Source organism: Ornithorhynchus anatinus, chromosome 8, assembly GCF_004115215.2.
Source record: "Ornithorhynchus anatinus isolate Pmale09 chromosome 8, mOrnAna1.pri.v4, whole genome shotgun sequence".
In the NCBI taxonomy this organism is placed as follows: domain Eukaryota; kingdom Metazoa; phylum Chordata; class Mammalia; order Monotremata; family Ornithorhynchidae; genus Ornithorhynchus; species Ornithorhynchus anatinus.
In genome coordinates this window covers 70,059,671-70,077,037 of record NC_041735.1, presented here as the reverse complement: position 1 = coordinate 70,077,037, position 17,367 = coordinate 70,059,671, and the positions used below count along the sequence as shown (strand labels likewise).

General features: G+C 49.8%; 1 protein-coding gene across 1 annotated transcript in view; it reads right to left on the bottom strand.

Annotated features, from left to right (window-relative positions):
- The window catches only part of CDK6 (cyclin dependent kinase 6), a 199,304-nt gene extending 184,506 nt beyond the window's left edge, over window positions 1–14,798 (bottom strand). The window contains exon 1 of the mRNA XM_029070593.2: window positions 14,523–14,798. Coding sequence (XP_028926426.1) covers window positions 14,523–14,764 — 242 coding nt within the window. The 5' untranslated portion in view covers window positions 14,765–14,798. The remainder of the gene's footprint in view (window positions 1–14,522) is intronic.
- Between the last annotated feature and the right edge of the window lie 2,569 nt (window positions 14,799–17,367).

Below are 17,367 nucleotides of genomic sequence, written 5' to 3'. Positions count from 1 at the left end.
CTGTACTGAGTGCATGGGGGAGTACAGAAAAATGATTTCTGCCCTCAAGGATGTTACGGTCTGGTGGAAGAGATAAGAGATCATGCCCCTCCCCCAACACACCCCCTTTACTTTACATAACTTTGGAGGAATCTCCAATCACCCCCTCATTCCTCACTTGTGGAATCCCTTTCCTCTAGGATTATGAGGTACACACTCCTCAGGTAACCAATAAACACTAGCTGACTGAGAGGCAGACGAAGAGCAGAGCTCTTCAGGAATTCTAGACTGTGAGCTCATTCATTCATTCATTCATTCAATCGTATTCATCAAGAGCTTACTGTGCGCACAGCAGTATACTAAGTACTTGGGAGAGCACAATATAACAACAGACATATTCCCTGCCCACAATGACTTTACAGTCTAGAGGGGGAGAAAAACATTAATATAAATAAATAAATGAATAAACTGCAGATATGAACAAAGTGCTGTGGGGCTGGAAGAGGGGAATGAATAAAGGGAGCAAGTCAAGTGACACAGAAGGGAGTGGGAGAAGTGGAAAGGGGGGCTTAGTCAGGGAAAGCCTCTTGGAGGAGGAGTGCCTTCAATAAGGCTTTGAAGGGAGGGAGAGTCAATGTCTGTCGGATTTGAGGAGCTCGTTGTTGGCAGGGAACACGTCTACCGACTTTGTACTACAGTACTCTCCTGAGGACTTATTACGAAGCTCTGCAAACAGTGAGCGCTCAATAAATGACAATGATTGATTGAGATGCCATCCTGCAGGAGCAAATCGGGAGCAGGGAGTACCTCAAAAGGAGGCTGGCCCACCCATCAGATCCTGCCTGTGGAAACCAATCAGAAAAAGTGGTCCATGGGTGGGCAGTAAAGCCCTTTAAACTGATGGAATCTGATCAGAGTAAGCCTGAAGCTTAAGAAGCTCAGCGGTTCTAGTTTATTGGGTTTGCACCCTTGTCATGTACCCAATCACCCCTTCTCTCCTTCTACAGCCCACCCCTTTCACTCTGCTCCTCTGCCGCTAACCTCCTCACTGGGCCTTGTTCTCGCCCAACCCACCGTCGACCCCTGGGCCACGTCCCACCACTGACTGGAATGCCCTCCCTCCTCACATCCCCCAAACTCTCTTCCCCTCTTCAAAGCCCTACTGAGAGCTCACCTCCTCTATGAGGTCTTCCCAGATTGAGCCTTCCCTTTCCCTCCGTCCCTCCTTCCCTCCCCATTCCCCCTACTCCCTCCCTCTGCTCTACCCCCTTCCCTTCCCCACAGCGCTTGTGTATATTTGTATATATTGTTTATTACTCTATTTTATTAATGATGTATATTTATCTGTATTCTATTTATCTATTTTGATGGTATTGATGCCTGTCTACTTGTTTTGCTGTCTCCCCCTTTTAGACTGTGAGCCTGTTGTTGGGCAGGGACTGTCTCTATCTGTTGCCGAATTGTACATTCCAAGCGCTTAGTACAGCGTCTGCACTCAGTAAACACTCAATAAATACGACTGAATGAATGAACGAATGTATATATGTCCACTTTATTTTTGACCATGCGAGTTGTCAATAGTAATAATAATCATCATTATCATCACGGTATTTGTTAAACGTTTACTATGTGCCAAGCACAGTAGTTTGTGTTTGCCTCCCTCTTTAGAGTGTGAGCTTCTTGTGGGCAGGAAACAGGGTCACTTTTTGATAGTGTATTTCCCAAGCATCTAATACAGGGAACTGAACCAAGTGGGTGCTCAATAAGTATTGCCTATTACTACTATCCCCACGCTTTGATTTATGAAGCCTCCAGCCCACGATCCCACTGTCTTCAACCTTCTTACCCTTCGAGGTTTGGAAGAACCAAAGCTTTTGGGATGTAAAGATTAAACTAAAAATTAACTAATAATAATAACAATAATAATTAAAAATAAATAAAACAGCTGAAGTCTCACTAGCCTATGAAGACTGTGGGCTTGGTTTTCTCTCATTTCTGCCTATCGGACGGCACCTCCTCTGCATCTTCAGCAGCCCCCTTTGCCTTTTTGCCCCACTGCTTTTTGCCCTTGGCTCAATTTGCCCAGACTCTGGTGAGGCCATGCAATGGACCCAAATAGCCTTCTTGACCTTTGTCCCCTCCCATGCTCCCTCTGCTCCACGTGCCCCTCCCCGCCTCCTGCCCACCATCAAATACGTGCACACGCTCAGATGCTCTGACTCCACTGGATTCTGTGGTCTTGGGTAGGTGTACTGAGCCCAGCTCAATCAATGCAAGAACTTTCTCTTCCATTTTTGAAATCGCATCCTATAAAAGACTGGCTATGGATTGGCTACATGGACCGGTGACCCTTTAGGCCGGTGGCTGGCAATACACCACTGTGGGCAGGGAATGTGTCTGTTATGTTGTCATATTATACTCTCCTAACCGCTTAGCGTGGTGCTCCGCACAGAGTAAGAGCTCAATAAAGACAACCGACTGACTGACTAACTACCAAAACCGCAGCATGTTTCCTTCTCCTTTCTATGGATTTGGTGTCCCTAAGCTTGGAACACGGAGCTGAGCAAGAGGGATTCAGGTGAAAGAGAATTCCCAGGGTTTGGTTTTAAAATCTATAAACCGCAGGCTAAAAACCATAAAGAAGGCAAACCCAATCACCATAATTAATACACCCTAAAATCTCCCCTGTCAGGCAGGCTCCTGGACACTGTATTTCGCCTCATGATCCATCGTCACAAATCATTCATTCACTCAAACGTATTTATTGAGTGCTTACTGTGTATGGAGCACTGTACTAAGCACTTGGGAGAGTACAACAGTAAACAGACACACTCCCTACTCACAATGAGCTTACAGTCTAGAAGCAGCGTAGCTTGGTGGATATAGCACAGGCCTGGAAGTCAGAGGTCTAGTCCTGGCTCTGACCCATGTCTGCTGCTTGGGCAAGTCACTTCACTTCTCTGGGCCTCAGTTATCTCATCTGTAAAATGGGGATTAAGAGTATGAACCCAATGTGGGACAGGGACTGTGTCCAACCTGATCAACTCGGACCTACCCCAGTGCTTGGAACAAGGCTTGGCACATAGTAAGTGCTTAATAAGTACCATTGTTATTATTAGAGGGGGAGACAGACATTAATATAACTAAATTACGGATATAATAACATTTTACCCCGCCTCGACTACCGTATCGACCTCCTGGCTGACCTACCTGCCTGCAGTTTCTCCCCACTTCAGTTATATTTCATTCTGCTGCGTGGATCACTTTCGAAAAAAATGTTTTGCACGTCTCCCCACTTCTCCAAAACTTCCAGCGATTGCCCATCCAGCTCTGCATCCAACAGAAACTCACTCTCCCCACTCCAACCCCACTCATACACTTTGCTCCTCTAGCGCCGACCTACTCACTGTACCCCGCTTGCTCTTGTCTCTCACCTTCGACCCCTCGTCCACACCCTTTCTCCTGCTTGCAACTCCCTCCCACTTCATACCCGACGGACCATCCTTCCCCCCACCTTCAACCAATCCTGTCTCCTCCGGGAAGCCTTCCCAACTAATCGTTCATCTTCTCACTATTTCCCCCTCACTGTGTGACCAATGCACTTGAGTCACACCCCCTAAGCACTTTGATTCCCCCGCCCCACCCCCTACAGCAGTTATGTACAGATCCTCACACTTCTCTGCTTCCTCAACTTGGAATTTATTTTGGCATCAGCCTCCCCTGCTAGATGATCGTAAGAACCTTGAAGGCAGGAATCGTCCTTACTTAACTCTACCATACTTTCCCAAGTACATTCTGCTCATGGTAAGAAGGCCCTCAATATCACTGATTTATTGATTGACTGCTGCCCTTGCTCCTGGCCCCATGGAGAACTTGAGGGCAGGTTTCGGGCCCCAGGAGTGGCTGGGAGCAAATGTTCTACGAGGGTGGGCGGTCCAGGACCCGGTGCCAAGGCCCCCTGCTCTCCAGGAATGCTGGGGGGGGGGCCGAAAACTGGATAGAATAGATGACCAGTCAATCAATGGTATGTACTTATTGAACGCTTACTGGGTGCAGAGCACTGTGCTAAGCTTTTGGGAGAGTACAATAAGAATAATAGTGGTACTTGTTCAGCACTTACTGTGTGCCCAGCATTGCTTTAAGCACGGGGTAGATATAAGTTAATCAGGTTGGACACCGACCCTGACCGACATGGGGCTCACACTCTTAATCCCCATTTTACAGACAAGGGATCTGAGGACCAGAGAATTTAAGTGACTTGCCCCAAGTCACAAAGTTGACGTGTGGCGGAGTCGACATGAGAACCTAGATCATTCTGACTCCCAGGCCCGTGCTCTAACCATTAAGCCACGCTGCCTCTCAATAGAACATAATCGGTAGACGCAATAAAAGCATACCAGTTATTCACTTCTTCTTCGCTTTACCAACCCTGCCAGCTCCTTCTGAACAGGTCCTTCACAGACTGGAAGCCCGTTGGAGGTCAGGGAGTATGTCTTTACCATGTATTTCTTTCCCAGTGCTTAGTACAGTGCTCTGTACAAAGTAAAAGCTTAATATAGACTATTACTATTACTGCTAAGTGGGTGAAGCACAGCTTGGGTCCTTGCTGCTTCCTGCAGCCTGAGGGGGACACTAGGAAGTGTGGCGGGAACTGGAGAAGCAGCAAGTTAGGATTCAGTTCCCCGTTCTTGTGGGTTTCTTTGTGAATGGGGATGATGGTGGTCATTGTGCAATATTTGCTGAGCCTAGCATTAAAAGGAATAAGCCTGGCCTTCACTGGGTGTCTTCTCACTGAAGTAAGATGGCAGGATTAGGGGTGACAGCAGGGTGATCCAAAACGTGGGCATCTAATTTGGGGAAACTCTCTGTGGTTGCCCCACGTGATACAAAAATGATACATTCATTCATTCCACTGTATTTATGAGCGCTTACTGTGTCCAGAGGACTGCACTAAACACTTGGGAAAGTACAGTACAACAACAAAGTGATATTCCCTGCCCGCAACAAGCTTACAGTCTAGCAGGCTGGAGATACAAAATCTCCAGCACTAGAATTCTACACCTTCTCTCTTTTAACCAACTGTTCACAAGTGCAATGTACGCCTTGTGGTAAAAAGCAAAGCAAAACAAAAATCATTAAGAGAATAGGAAGAAGCCAATATTGAGACGAATTCAATGGGAGCCCTGTAAAAATAATTTTACAAATCCATTTTGAGAGATTTCATACAAAGGCGTCTCCTACGTTTTGTCATCTAGTCTGGCAAACTCTGTCTTTTGCCTACAAAAGTTTCATTTTCCCCCAAACCAGGACAGCACACACTCCTTCACAATAGACTATATTAATTTCAGTTTGGCATGGAAAACACTGCATAGTACTCCCAAATTCAAGCCTATAGCAGCAAACAGAATCACCACCCCATAGGACCCTGGGAATAGAAAACGTAATCTAATGATTTTAAAAGCACCATATTTTAGTCCTAACACCTATTTTTCACTTAATGGGGCATTCTTAGATTTTCCTGTTCACAGAGAGCTTCCCACTTAAAGAACACTTTCTCCTTAGGTCTTCAGAGAAATTCCCGTAATTCTCTGCTTCTGATACTAGAACTAAATTGCCAAGGATGTGACTGCCCTATCCAACAGTCAACATTTTCCATTTTGCTGCTTGGAACATAGATTTATTTGCTAGTTAGCCATGAAAATTGGAAAATTCAAGAGAAAATCTCAAGGAAATGGGAAGAAAAATGCTCTAATATTTCTTACCTGTAATTTATTCATTAAATTAATGCCTGAAACACCCAAACATACTAAGCCCATTGTGGGCAGGGAATGTCTAGGTTTACTGGTATACTGTATACTCCCAAGGCTTACTACAGTGCTTTGCACACAATAAGCAATCAATAAATACGATTGAATAATTGAATGAATGCTCTAGCACAGCTTCAGTTTCCAATCAAGCACAAAAACTATGGCCTGGGTTGACCCTAAGCCTGGTCCATGCACTGTGGGGTCACCGGGCAAAAGCCGTCAAACTCTCTCAGAAGTTTTTAATCCAGGAGAGTGTTCAACAATTGTGGCTCAGAAAATCAACTGTTGTGTATATATTTATAATCCTATTTATTGATATTGATGCTATTGATGCTATTGATGCCTGTTTACTTGTTTTGAAGCCTGTCTCCCCCCTCCTAGACTGTGAGTCCGTTGTGGGCACGGATTGTCTCTCTTTGTTGCTGAACTGTACTTTCCAAGTGCCTAGTACAGTGCTCTGCACACAGTAAGCTCTCAATAAATACGACTGATTGAATGAATGAATGAAATAACCTAGGGCCAGTTTTTTCATCCTCAGTGATGACTGACTTCTCAGAGGGATGCACGGTTTTACCCTTTTTCCTATCAGTAGGTGACAGGGTGCTGACAACTTTTTGAAAGAGCATGGGGAAAGTCCCTCTCTGAAATAATCAGTGAGGACTTTTCTCGTAATTTTTCAGAAAGGAATTGAATAGTCATATTTATCCACTATTTAGTCACCTTAAATATCACGAATGAATTCACTAAAAGAAATCAAGTTGCAGTTTCGGGAATTAGTAGCTGAATTTGAATAAATGCACTTACCGAGAATATTGACAATAAAAAGTCAACGCCCTATCTTACGCCTTATCAACATGTATAAAAAGTTTTCAATGGCTTCATTTTTGGCTCTACAGAAGGTGTGCCCTTCCCATTCATGCAATCAGTTTTCATGAAGATCAACCTTATCCTGGGTCCTGGATTCTCTAGGGTAATTCACAGAAAAAATAGCATCAATGAGGCGGTACAAAAAAGGAATGCTTAAACAGGAGCCAAGGAAGAAAACTGCTGTTGGAACTTGTAGTGCTTGGTTTTTTTCTGGTTTCTCTTGTTTCGGGAGAAAGAAGGGTTTCCCAAAATTTAGGTTCCGACTCGGGCAGCAGAAAGGGGATTTGGACTCCTGCTCAGACTGCTTTTAGGCAGTACATTTTCCCTGTCTTAAAAATCTCTTCTCTGGACCCCATGGCTCCATCCACGTATTGTCTCATCTCCCTGCTTCCATTCCAGTATAGAACCTTTCTTTAATGTCCATATTACAAATTATTCATTGATGTTAATGTCCGTCTCCCCGGCTAGAACGTAAGCTCGATGTGCGCGGGGAACTAGTCTACCAACTCTGTTGTGGTGTAATCTCCCAAGGGCTTAGTACAGAGCATTGCACGTAGTTAAGCGCTCAATAAATGACGGTGATGATGATAATGAGAACCCTGATAGGGTCTAATCATCCCCTGCCTCCAATTCCTCTCCTCCAAATCTCTTCTCAGCCTATTACAATCTGGTTTTTGCTCCCTTTGCTCCAACGAGATGCTCTCCCAGGTCGCCAGTGACCTCCTTCTGGCCAAACCTAATGGCCCCTACTCCAACCTCATCCTCCTTGACCTCTCAGCTCTCTTTTGACATCCCCTTCTTCTGGAAACGTTCTCCAAACTGGGCTTCGCTGACCATGTCCTCTCCTGGTTCGCCTAACTCCTTCTCAGCCTCCTCTGATCCTCTCCTGGTTCGCCAAATTCCTTCTCAGGCTCCTTCTCAGCCTCTTTCGATGGCTCCTCTTCTGCCTCCCGACCCCTGACTGCGTGGGTTCTTCAAGGATCTCTCCTCGGTCCTCAATCTACCCTCGCTCCCTCGAGGAGCTCATCTACTCCCACCGCTTGACCTACTTCATCCAAGTCAATGATCCCCACACCCATCTTGATAGCTGAATCCCTAGTACGGTGCACTCCATACACAGTGTAGGTGTTCAAAAAAATTCCTTTGATTGATTATGCTTCTTTAGTCTTCCCCCACTGTTTCATAACAACCACAATACAGGTGGTATTTATTCAGCACATTCTACGTGCCAGGTACTGTACTAAGCACTGGGGTAGAGACAAAATAATCAGACCCCACATGGGGCTCACCATCTAAACAGAAGGGAGAACGGGTATTGAATCCCTATTTTATAGATGAAGAAACTGAGGAAAAGAGAAGTGACACACCCTATTTCCAACGGCAAGCCAATGGCAGAGCCGGGATTAGAACCCAGGTCTTCTGACTCCATGCTCTTTCCTCTAGATCAGGCTTGCCTCACTAAAGAAGCAGGAGAGAAAACATTAGCCTGGGGGAGGGGGAAAGAGAAGGGAAGGGGAGGGAGCCGTTGTGACTTAAAGGGAGCCTTGACTATTAAATTCTGTCACATGCCTGCAGGTGTTGTTTCTCTGTTCTGACTTTATTAGCCGTTCCCTTCCTCCTACCAGACACTGGTGCAGAGCAGACGAGTTCAGGCTGATCTAGGTGGTGTTAAAAAAAACAAAACCACTGCATTAAGTTCACAGAATGCAAAGTCAAGATGAATTTACTGCAGTCACGGAGATTAGCGTTGGTCCAGAGGCTACAAGAAGTCAGATGATGAGGAAAGAGTGGAAAATATGATCCGCTCTAGAGTACTTAGCCAAATGATGATCTTCACTGATATTAGGAAGATCATCACCGCCGGGCGCCGCTGGTGAAAGTTTTGCGGGCCAACTCGACTTTTTGCACTAAAAGGCTTTTTGCCTCTCTTCCCCTGTCCCCTTCCCTAAAATCTGCCTGCAGGGCTGAAATGGCAAATGTTAAAATTTGAATGCTGCAGAGTGAGGTACATTCATTAATCAATTGTGGTGTAGGTACTGAGCGCCGTATTAAGCGCTGGGGCAGATGGAAGTTCATCAGGTCGGATCCCTGTCCCACATGGGGCTCCTGGTCTAAGTAATAACAATCATAATAATAATAATAATAATGATGGTACTTGTTAAGCGCTGACCATGGGCCGAGCAGTGCTCTAAGCACTGGGGTAGATACAGGTACTTAGGCTGTCCCACGTGGGGCTCACAGTCCTAAGGAGGAGGGAGAACAGGAATTTCAATCCCATTTTCCTAATAGGGAAACTAGGGTCCAGAGAAGCGAAGTGACTTGCCCAAGGCCAGGCGGCAGACAGAGTCAGAATTAGAACCCAGGTCCTCTGTCTTCCAGGCCCATGCTCCTTCCTCTGGGCCGGGTCGCTTCTCTTAAATTACCCCATAACACACTGAAAGGCTGACCTACTCCTGAGTAGAGGCAGAGCCTATAATTTGGACCAATTACTCATGACCTGGGGGCCCGCTAAAGATTTCTTATGAGGTCAGAAGGGAATTTTAGGACCTCCTGATAAGCCTGTAAAATAATCCTCTGATCTCGTGTCACGACAGAGCAAAATGCCACCCACCCAGGGGGGCACTCCTGCCCCAGTTGGCCTCTTCAGGCGACAGAACCCAGCCCGTGCTGGCTCCGATGGGTTTCCAGAAGTTGAAGGGCATCAGCCCCACAGCACTTATAAATATAAATATAATATAAAGTAAAATATAGATCTACAAATTATATAGTGTAAATTATTTATTGATATGTCTGTCTCCCCCTCTAGACTGAAAGCTCACGATGGGCAGGGAATGTGTCTACCAACTCTGTTGTACTCTATACTCTCCCAAACACCTTGCAGGGGGCTCTGTACACGGTAAGTGATCAATAAATACCATTCATCGATGGACTAATTGGTTGAATGAATCAGTCAATCGCATGATCAATCGAATGATTATACAGTGTAATCATTATTAGTGATTAGTCAAACAACTGAATGACCAGTTTCAAACAGGCCTGCTTCTTTGAAGTCCTAGGGGCTCCAAAGTTCAGAACTCACACTTGGAAGGTTCGGCCCGTGGGGTTTGGCCCTCAAACGTCCATCACACCCTAAGCAAGACGGGCACGCTGGCACCACCACACCTAGGGCTGACAGTGCCAGGAATAGGAGCCTCCGACCTTTATCGCTCCGGCAGAGGACCGCCCGACCAAAAGTGCACCAAAGCAGAGGTATTTCTAACACTGCTAGAGGCCCAGACGTACCTATCCAGGAGAAACTGTGGGTTCAGTGTGGGCAGTGAATGTGTCTCTTTACCGTTGTATTGTTCTCTCCCAAGCTCTTAGTACAGTGCTCGGCACACAGTAAGTGCTCAATAAATACGACCGAACGAATGAATAACCAATGTCTTGCGATGTGGGGTAATGAAGTAATGACCGTGTCTACCAACTCTGTTCTGGGGTACTTTTCCAAGCGCTTACTACATTGCTCTACACAGAGTAAGCGCTCAAGAAATATGATTGATTGATCCACCTAGGTGTTTCTGGCCTTGGTGGAATTTCCCCATACAGAAGGTAACCTGGTCTGGTGGTTTAGGCAGATAGGCTGTCCACTGCAGCTCGTATCTTTTCAATTCAATCGATCAGTGGTATTTATCGAGCACTTACTGTGTGCAGAGCATTGTACTAAGCGCTTGGAAGAGTACGAGATAACCGAGTTGGTTAGGCATGTTCCCTGGCCCACAAGGACCTTACAGTTAGTTTAGAGTGGGCATTCCTAATTTCAATTCCTCATGAAAGCTACTCTGGGTGAGCTCGATGGGTGGGCCCTGGACCGGAGTCACCTGGGGATTGATCCTGCTTATGTTCTTCTTGAAGAGAGATAACTTGGACCAAAGAGGATCGCCAAGACGAGCTATCACGACGAGCAGTGCGGCCTCGTGGAATGTGTCCAGTTCTAGGAAGCAGTGAACCTGGGATCCAATCCTGGCTCAGCCACGTGCCTGCTGGGGGACTTGGGCAGGTTGAGAAGCAGGGTGGCGTAGTGGGGACTTGGGCAGGTTGAGAAGCAGGGTGGCGTAGTGGATAGAGCCCGGGCCTGGGAGTCGGAGGACCAGGGTTCTAATCCCCGTTCTGCCAGTTGCCTGCTGAGTGATCCTGGGCAAGTCACTTAACTGCTCCGTGCCTCAGTTACCTCATTTTAAAATGAGGATTAAGACTGCGATGCCCTTGTGGGACACAAACTGTGTCCAACCTGACCGGCTTGTATCTGCCCAGTGCTTAATACAGTGCCTGGCACAGAGTAAGTGCTTAACAAATACCATGAAAAAAACCCAACAACCTTCCCTGGGCCTTACATGTAAAATGGGGATTCAATACTAGTTCCTCCCACATGAGACAGGGACTGTGTCTAACCCGATTATCTTGTATTTACCCACTTCTTTGCACAGAGTAAGCATTCACTTCCACAATGAAGTTCAAAGCAAGGATTGGTGAAGAGCACGCAATGGAGGATTTTGGAGGAAGGAAAAAAAAAGTCCCGCTCAAACAATAGTAATAATAATGATAATAATATTGACTGTGGTACTTAAGTGCTTACTAGGTGCAAAGCGCTTTTCGGAACATTGACTCTTGAGCTCCCACCAGGAGAAAGACATTAGAATAAATTACAGCAAACTTGCATTCCTAGTTCCTCCCAACCCTATCTCCTCCAAATTCAATCCTCCCTCCTTCAGCCCTGCCAAAAGGCCTACCTTTCTATTGCTTGTTCGGGAGAGGTAACAGGTTTTATCTTAAGCTCTTTTTTTCCACTTGTTTTATTTACACCTTTATTAATATTTATTTTTACCGGGGTCTTTTTTTCCTCTCTCTAGCCTGGACATGCAGGTCCTTTGTTCTGCTGTGGAAACAAACCACTGTGTAAATCACCGTGGTTGGGGTGTTGGATGACAAATTTCAACTTGCCCTTCTGGGGATGAGACTTTGGAGATATTTGAGACTCCATTGTGAGGGTCAATGTCAGATGGTTTGAACTCCCCAAAAAATATTCAGATGAGCTCATTAAAGAGTTCCGGAGCCCTGGATCAACTCCTCTCGAGAAGGGTAGGCACAGAGAGCCGCTCTTTCCAAAGGCACAGAGCGGACAATCAGCGAGCAGTTTGCAGAACCCGACAGACCGGAGAAGGAAATGCCACCTCACAGTTTCCCAAACTTTCTGTGCCCGTTGCTCGCCTGAACCACGGATCTTTGTAGAAAACGATGACGGCGCACAATATAAGTACCCACACATACTGCTCATAAAAATGGGGAAATTCCAGTATTTCCGGGATCACCGTTAATCTAAACCACACACTGAAAGGCAACTGGTCGCCAGAGAAGACCTGATTCCTCCCCTCTCCCTCCCACCCACCCACACACACACACACACACACACACACCCCTGCAGAAATTCTAAATCCCAGGTTGATCTCTCACCCTAGAGAGAGGCCACCGAGAACGGTCGGGGAGGGCGGCCGCTGGCCGGTCAGCGATGGAACGTGATGACCCTGCCTGACCTGACTCCCCCGACCCTCCCATCCTGGGGCACCGCCACCTTCCCGCTTGAACTCGCGGGCACAGATGTGGTGCACGGATATTTGGGGGGCTGGCAAAAATGTCTGGGGAAGACGGGAGCGGGTGGGAGTTGGGAGACCTCTCGATGATCATTTTAAATGTCTCTCACCCCCAGCTGCTCTCCTCCTCTAAAAGTGTAAAAGAGGGGGGCGGGGGAATCCCCGAACAGGCCACAGAGACCTACGGCCCACTGGGCCTCCACCATGCACTGATCCGGATGGGGGGACTGCATTCTGTGTTGTCACGGGGGGGCCGGTGGGAAACCCTTTGTGGTGGGCAGTGCCAGCCTGAGTTGGGGAGGAGGGGACCCCCCTCAAACCACCCTTTAGGGTCTCAGAAGTTGGAGTGGCAGTCGATGGCGGGGGTCCCTGGGGGCAGCCCCCAGTTCTACCAGCGCACCAAGGGGGCAGGACCCAAGGGGGAGCGATGGGGAGGGGGAAGAGGTTGGGCCAAGCCCCTCTGGGATCCAGGCCTGTCAGTCTGCCCGGCAGTCAGTCAGTCAAGTTGCCGGGGGTCGGGCCCCGGCCCTCTGGCACACTCGTCGGTCACTGTCCGGGGAGAGCGGGGGCGGTCAGGACAGCTGTGTGACTGTGGGCAAGTCACTTCACTTCTCTGTGCTTCAGTTACCTCATCTGTAAAATGGGGATGAAGACTGTGAGCCCCACGTGGGACCACCTGATTACCCCGTATCTACCCCAGCGCTTAGAACAGTGCTCTGCACCTAGTAAGCGCTTAACAAATAGCGACATTATTATCCTCCTGAAAGCGGACGGTCCCGCCACTCTGTCCATCTGCTGGTCATTCAGTAGCTCGGTAGCGAGGCCGTGGGTCCACCAGGTGGCCTGTCTGTGGGCCGGCCTACTGGTCAGTGGGGCTACCACCAGAGGCCTTGGGGACTCTGAGGACCATCGGCCTGCAAAAAAAAATGGCCCCCTGATTCCTGCAGTTGCCCCCCAGATCCTTCAGTCCCCCCTGGATCCCACAGGCCTTCCTGGATTCCACAGCCCTCCCTGGATCTTGCAGTCCCCCCTGGATCCTTCAATCACCCCCGGACCCTGCAGTCACCCTTGGATCCCACAGTCGCCCCTGGATCCTATAGCCCTCCCTGGACCCCGCAGTTCCCCCTGGATCCCACAGCCCTCCCTTGATCTTGCAGTCCCCCCTGGATCCTTCAATCCCCCCTGGATCCCGCATTCACCCCCGGATCCCACAGCCCTCCCTAGATCTTGCAATCCCCCCTGGATTCCGCAACCACCCCTGGATCCCACAGCCCTCCCTAGATCTTGCAGTCCCCCCTGGATCCCTCAATCCCCCCTGGATCCCACATCCCTCCCTAGATTCTGCAATCCCCCCTGGATCCCTCAATCCCCCCTGCATCGCACATCCCTCCCCTCACCCCATGACCCCCCAGGCTCCTACACCGGACCCCCCTTCCCGACTCACAGCCCGGGGCGGGGGGCAGGGCCCGTCCCCGCCGAGCTCACCCCAGCGTTGAGCTTAAGGCCCCGCGCCCACTAACCAGGCGTGGCTCAGTGGAAGGAGCCCGGGCTTTGGAGTCAGAGGTCATGGGTTCGAATCCCAGCTCTGCCCCTCGTCAGCCGGGTGACTGGGGGCAAGTCACTTCTCTGGGTCTCAGTTCCCTCATCTGGAAAATGGGGACTGTGAGCCCCAGGTGGGACAACCTGATTCCCCTGTGTCTCCCCCAGCGCTCAGAACAGTGCTCGGCACGTAGTAAGCGCTGAGCCAATCCCAGCATTACCACCTGATGACCCTGTATCTCCCCAGCGCTCAGAACAGTGCTCTGCACGTAGTAAGCGCTGAGCCAATCCCAGCATTACCACCTGATGACCCTGTATCTCCCCAGCGCTCAGAACAGTGCTCTGCACGTAGTAAGCGCTGCCCCAATTGCCCCAATTGCCCCAATTGCCATTGTTCTTGTCTGTCCATCTCCCCCGATTAGACCGCGCGCCCGTCAAACGGCAGGGACCGTCTCTCTCTGTTGCCGACTTGTTCATCCCAAGCGCTCGGCCCAGTGCTCCGCACACAGTAAGCGCTCCATAAATACTACGGAATGAATGAATGAATGAACCCACCACCAGCATGAACCGGGCCCCAGCGTGAACCCAGCATGAGCGACCCTCCCGGCGGCGCCCCCTGGCGGCGCGTCCCGCCCGTCCCCGCGGAGAGTCCGGCTCCTTAGCGGGCTCCGGCTCCGGGTCGGCGGGGCGGCCGAGCGGTCACCTGACGACGTTGGGGTGCTCGAAGGTCTCCAGGTGTCGCAACACCGCCACCTCGCGGATGGTGGAGAGCGGCATGCCCTCCTCGCCCGTCTGCACCCGCACGCGCTTCAGCGCCACGAAGCGGCCGCCGTTCTTCAGGTCGCGGGCCTTGAAGACCTTGCCGTAGGCGCCCTCGCCGATCTCCGCCACGCACTCGTACTGCTGCTCCGCCCGCGCCCCCGCGCCCGCCCCGTCCTGCTCCATGGCCGGGCCCGGCTGCTGCTGCCGCTGCTCCCGCCGCTCCCGCTCCTCCCGCTCCTCCTCCGGAGCCCCGGCGCGACTGCCGCCCGCGCCGCTGCAGCCCGAGGAGCTGGGGGACCTCCCCCGCCTCCTCCCCCTCCAGGCCCCGCCCCCCGCCCCGCACACACCTCTCGGCCCTCCCCCCCGCTCCTCGCTCATTCGCTCCGCCGGCTGCGGGGAGCGCCTCCGCGGTGCGCGGCGCTGGGCGGGGGAGCTCGGGACCGGGCGTTCGGTCGTATTTCATTCCGTCGTATGGGCGGAGGGCCGAGGACGGTGCATTCAATAGTATTGCATTCCATCGTATGGCTTGAGGGCCGCCTGGGTGCAGAGCGCTGGACGGAGGGTTTAGGACGGTGCATTCGGTCGTATTTCATTCCGTCGTATGGATTGAGGGCCTCCTGGGTGCAGAGCGTAGGACGGAGGGTTTGGGATGGTGCATTCAATAGTATTCCATTCCATCATATGGATTGAGGGTCGCCTGGGTGCAGAGTGCTGGACGGAGGGTTTGGGATGGTGCATTCAATAGTATTCCATTCCGTCGTATGGATTGAGGGCCTCCTGGGTGCAGAGCGCTAGACGGAGAGTTTAGGACGGTGCATTCAATAGTATTTCATTCCATCGTATGGGTTAGAGGGCCTCCTGGGTGCAGAGCGCTGGACGGAGGGCTTAGGACGGTGCATTCGGTCATATTTCATTCCGTCGTATGGATTGAGGGCCTCCTGGGTGCAGAGCGCTGGACGGAGGGCTTAGGGCGGTGCATTCAATAGTATTTCATTCCATCGTATGGATAAGAGGACCTCCTGGGTGCACAACGCTGGACGGAGGGCTTAGGACGGTGCATTCGGTCATATTTCATTCCGTCGTATGGATTGAGGGCCTCCTGGGTGCAGAGCGTAGGACGGAGGGTTTGGGATGGTGCATTCAATAGTATTCCATTCCGTCATATGGATTGAGGGCCTCCTGGGTGCAGAGCGCTAGACGGAGAGTTTAGGACGGTGCATTCAATAGTATTTCATTCCATTCCGTCATGGATTGAGGGCCTCCTGGGTGCAGAGCGCTGGACGGAGGGCTTAGGGCGGTGCATTCAGTATTTCATTCCAGTGTATGGATTGAGGGCCTCCTGGGTGCAGAGCGTTGGACGGAGGGCTTGGGATGGTGCATTCAATAGTATTCCATTCCATCATATGGATTGAGGGCCGCCTGGGTGCAGAACGCTGGACGGAGGGTTTAGGATGGTGCATTCAGTCGTATTTCATTCCATCATATGGATTGAGGGCTTCCTGGGTGCAGAGCGCTAGATAGAGGGCTTGGGATGGCACATTCGATAGTATTTAAGGTTGGTATTTGTTAAGCGCTTACTATGTGCAGAGCACTGTTCTGAGCGCTGGGGTAGATACAGGGTAATCAGGTTGTTCCACGTGAGGCTCACAGTTAATCCCCATTTGACAGATGAGGTAACTGAGGCCCAGAGAAGTGAAGCGACTTGCCCACAGTCACCCAGCTGACAAGTGGCCGAGCCGGGATTCAAACCCATGACCTCTGACTCCCAAGCCCGGGCTCTTTCCACTGAGCCACGCTGCTTCTCTATTTCATTCCATCGTATTGATTGAGGGCCAACTGGGTGCAGAGCACTGGACGGAGGGCTTGAGACTGTGCATTCAGTATTTCATTCCATCGTATGGATTGAGCGCCGACGGGGTGCAGAGCGCTGGACGGAGGGCTTGGAACGTGCAATTCGGCAACGGATAGAGACCGTCTAGAAGGAGGAGACAGACAACAAGACAAAACATTATTAGTGTTATTATTTAATATTATTATTTAATATCATTATTATTAAATTGTTGTTTTAAATGAATAGAAAAATAATATATACAAATATACACAAGGGCTGTGGGGAGGGGAAGGGGGTAGAGCTGAGAGAGGAGTCCTGACTCTCCCCCTCGAATCCTGACCCTCGCCCTCTAATCAGTCATTCCTTCGTATTGATTGAGCGCTGACTAGGTGCAGAACATTGGACTAAGCGCTTGGAATGTCCAATTCGGCAACAGAGACGATCCCTGCCCAATCCTGACCCTCCTCCTAAAATCAGTCATTCCGTCGTATTTATTGAGCGTTTCCTGGGTGTAGAGCACTGGAAGAAGCACTTGGAATGTGCAATTTGACAACCGTTAGAGACCATCTCTGCCCAATCCTGACCTTCCTCCTATAATCAGTCATTCCATCATATTTATTGAGCGCTTCCTGGGTGCAGAGCACTGGACGAAGCTCTTGGAAGGGACAACTCGGCAAAGGAGACCATCCCTGCCCAACGACGGGCTCGCAGTCTAGAAGGGGGAGACAGACAGCAGAACAGAACAAGGAGAGAGGCATCAATAGCATCAAAAATAGGTAAATAGAATCATAGATATAGACACCGTTAATAAAATGGAGTAATAATATATACAGATATCTATAAGGGCTGTGGGGAGGGGAAGGGGGTAGAGCAGAGAGAGTAATCCTGACCGTCCCCCTATAATCAGTCATTCTGTTGTATTTATTAGAGCTCACCTCCTCCAAGAGGCCTTCCC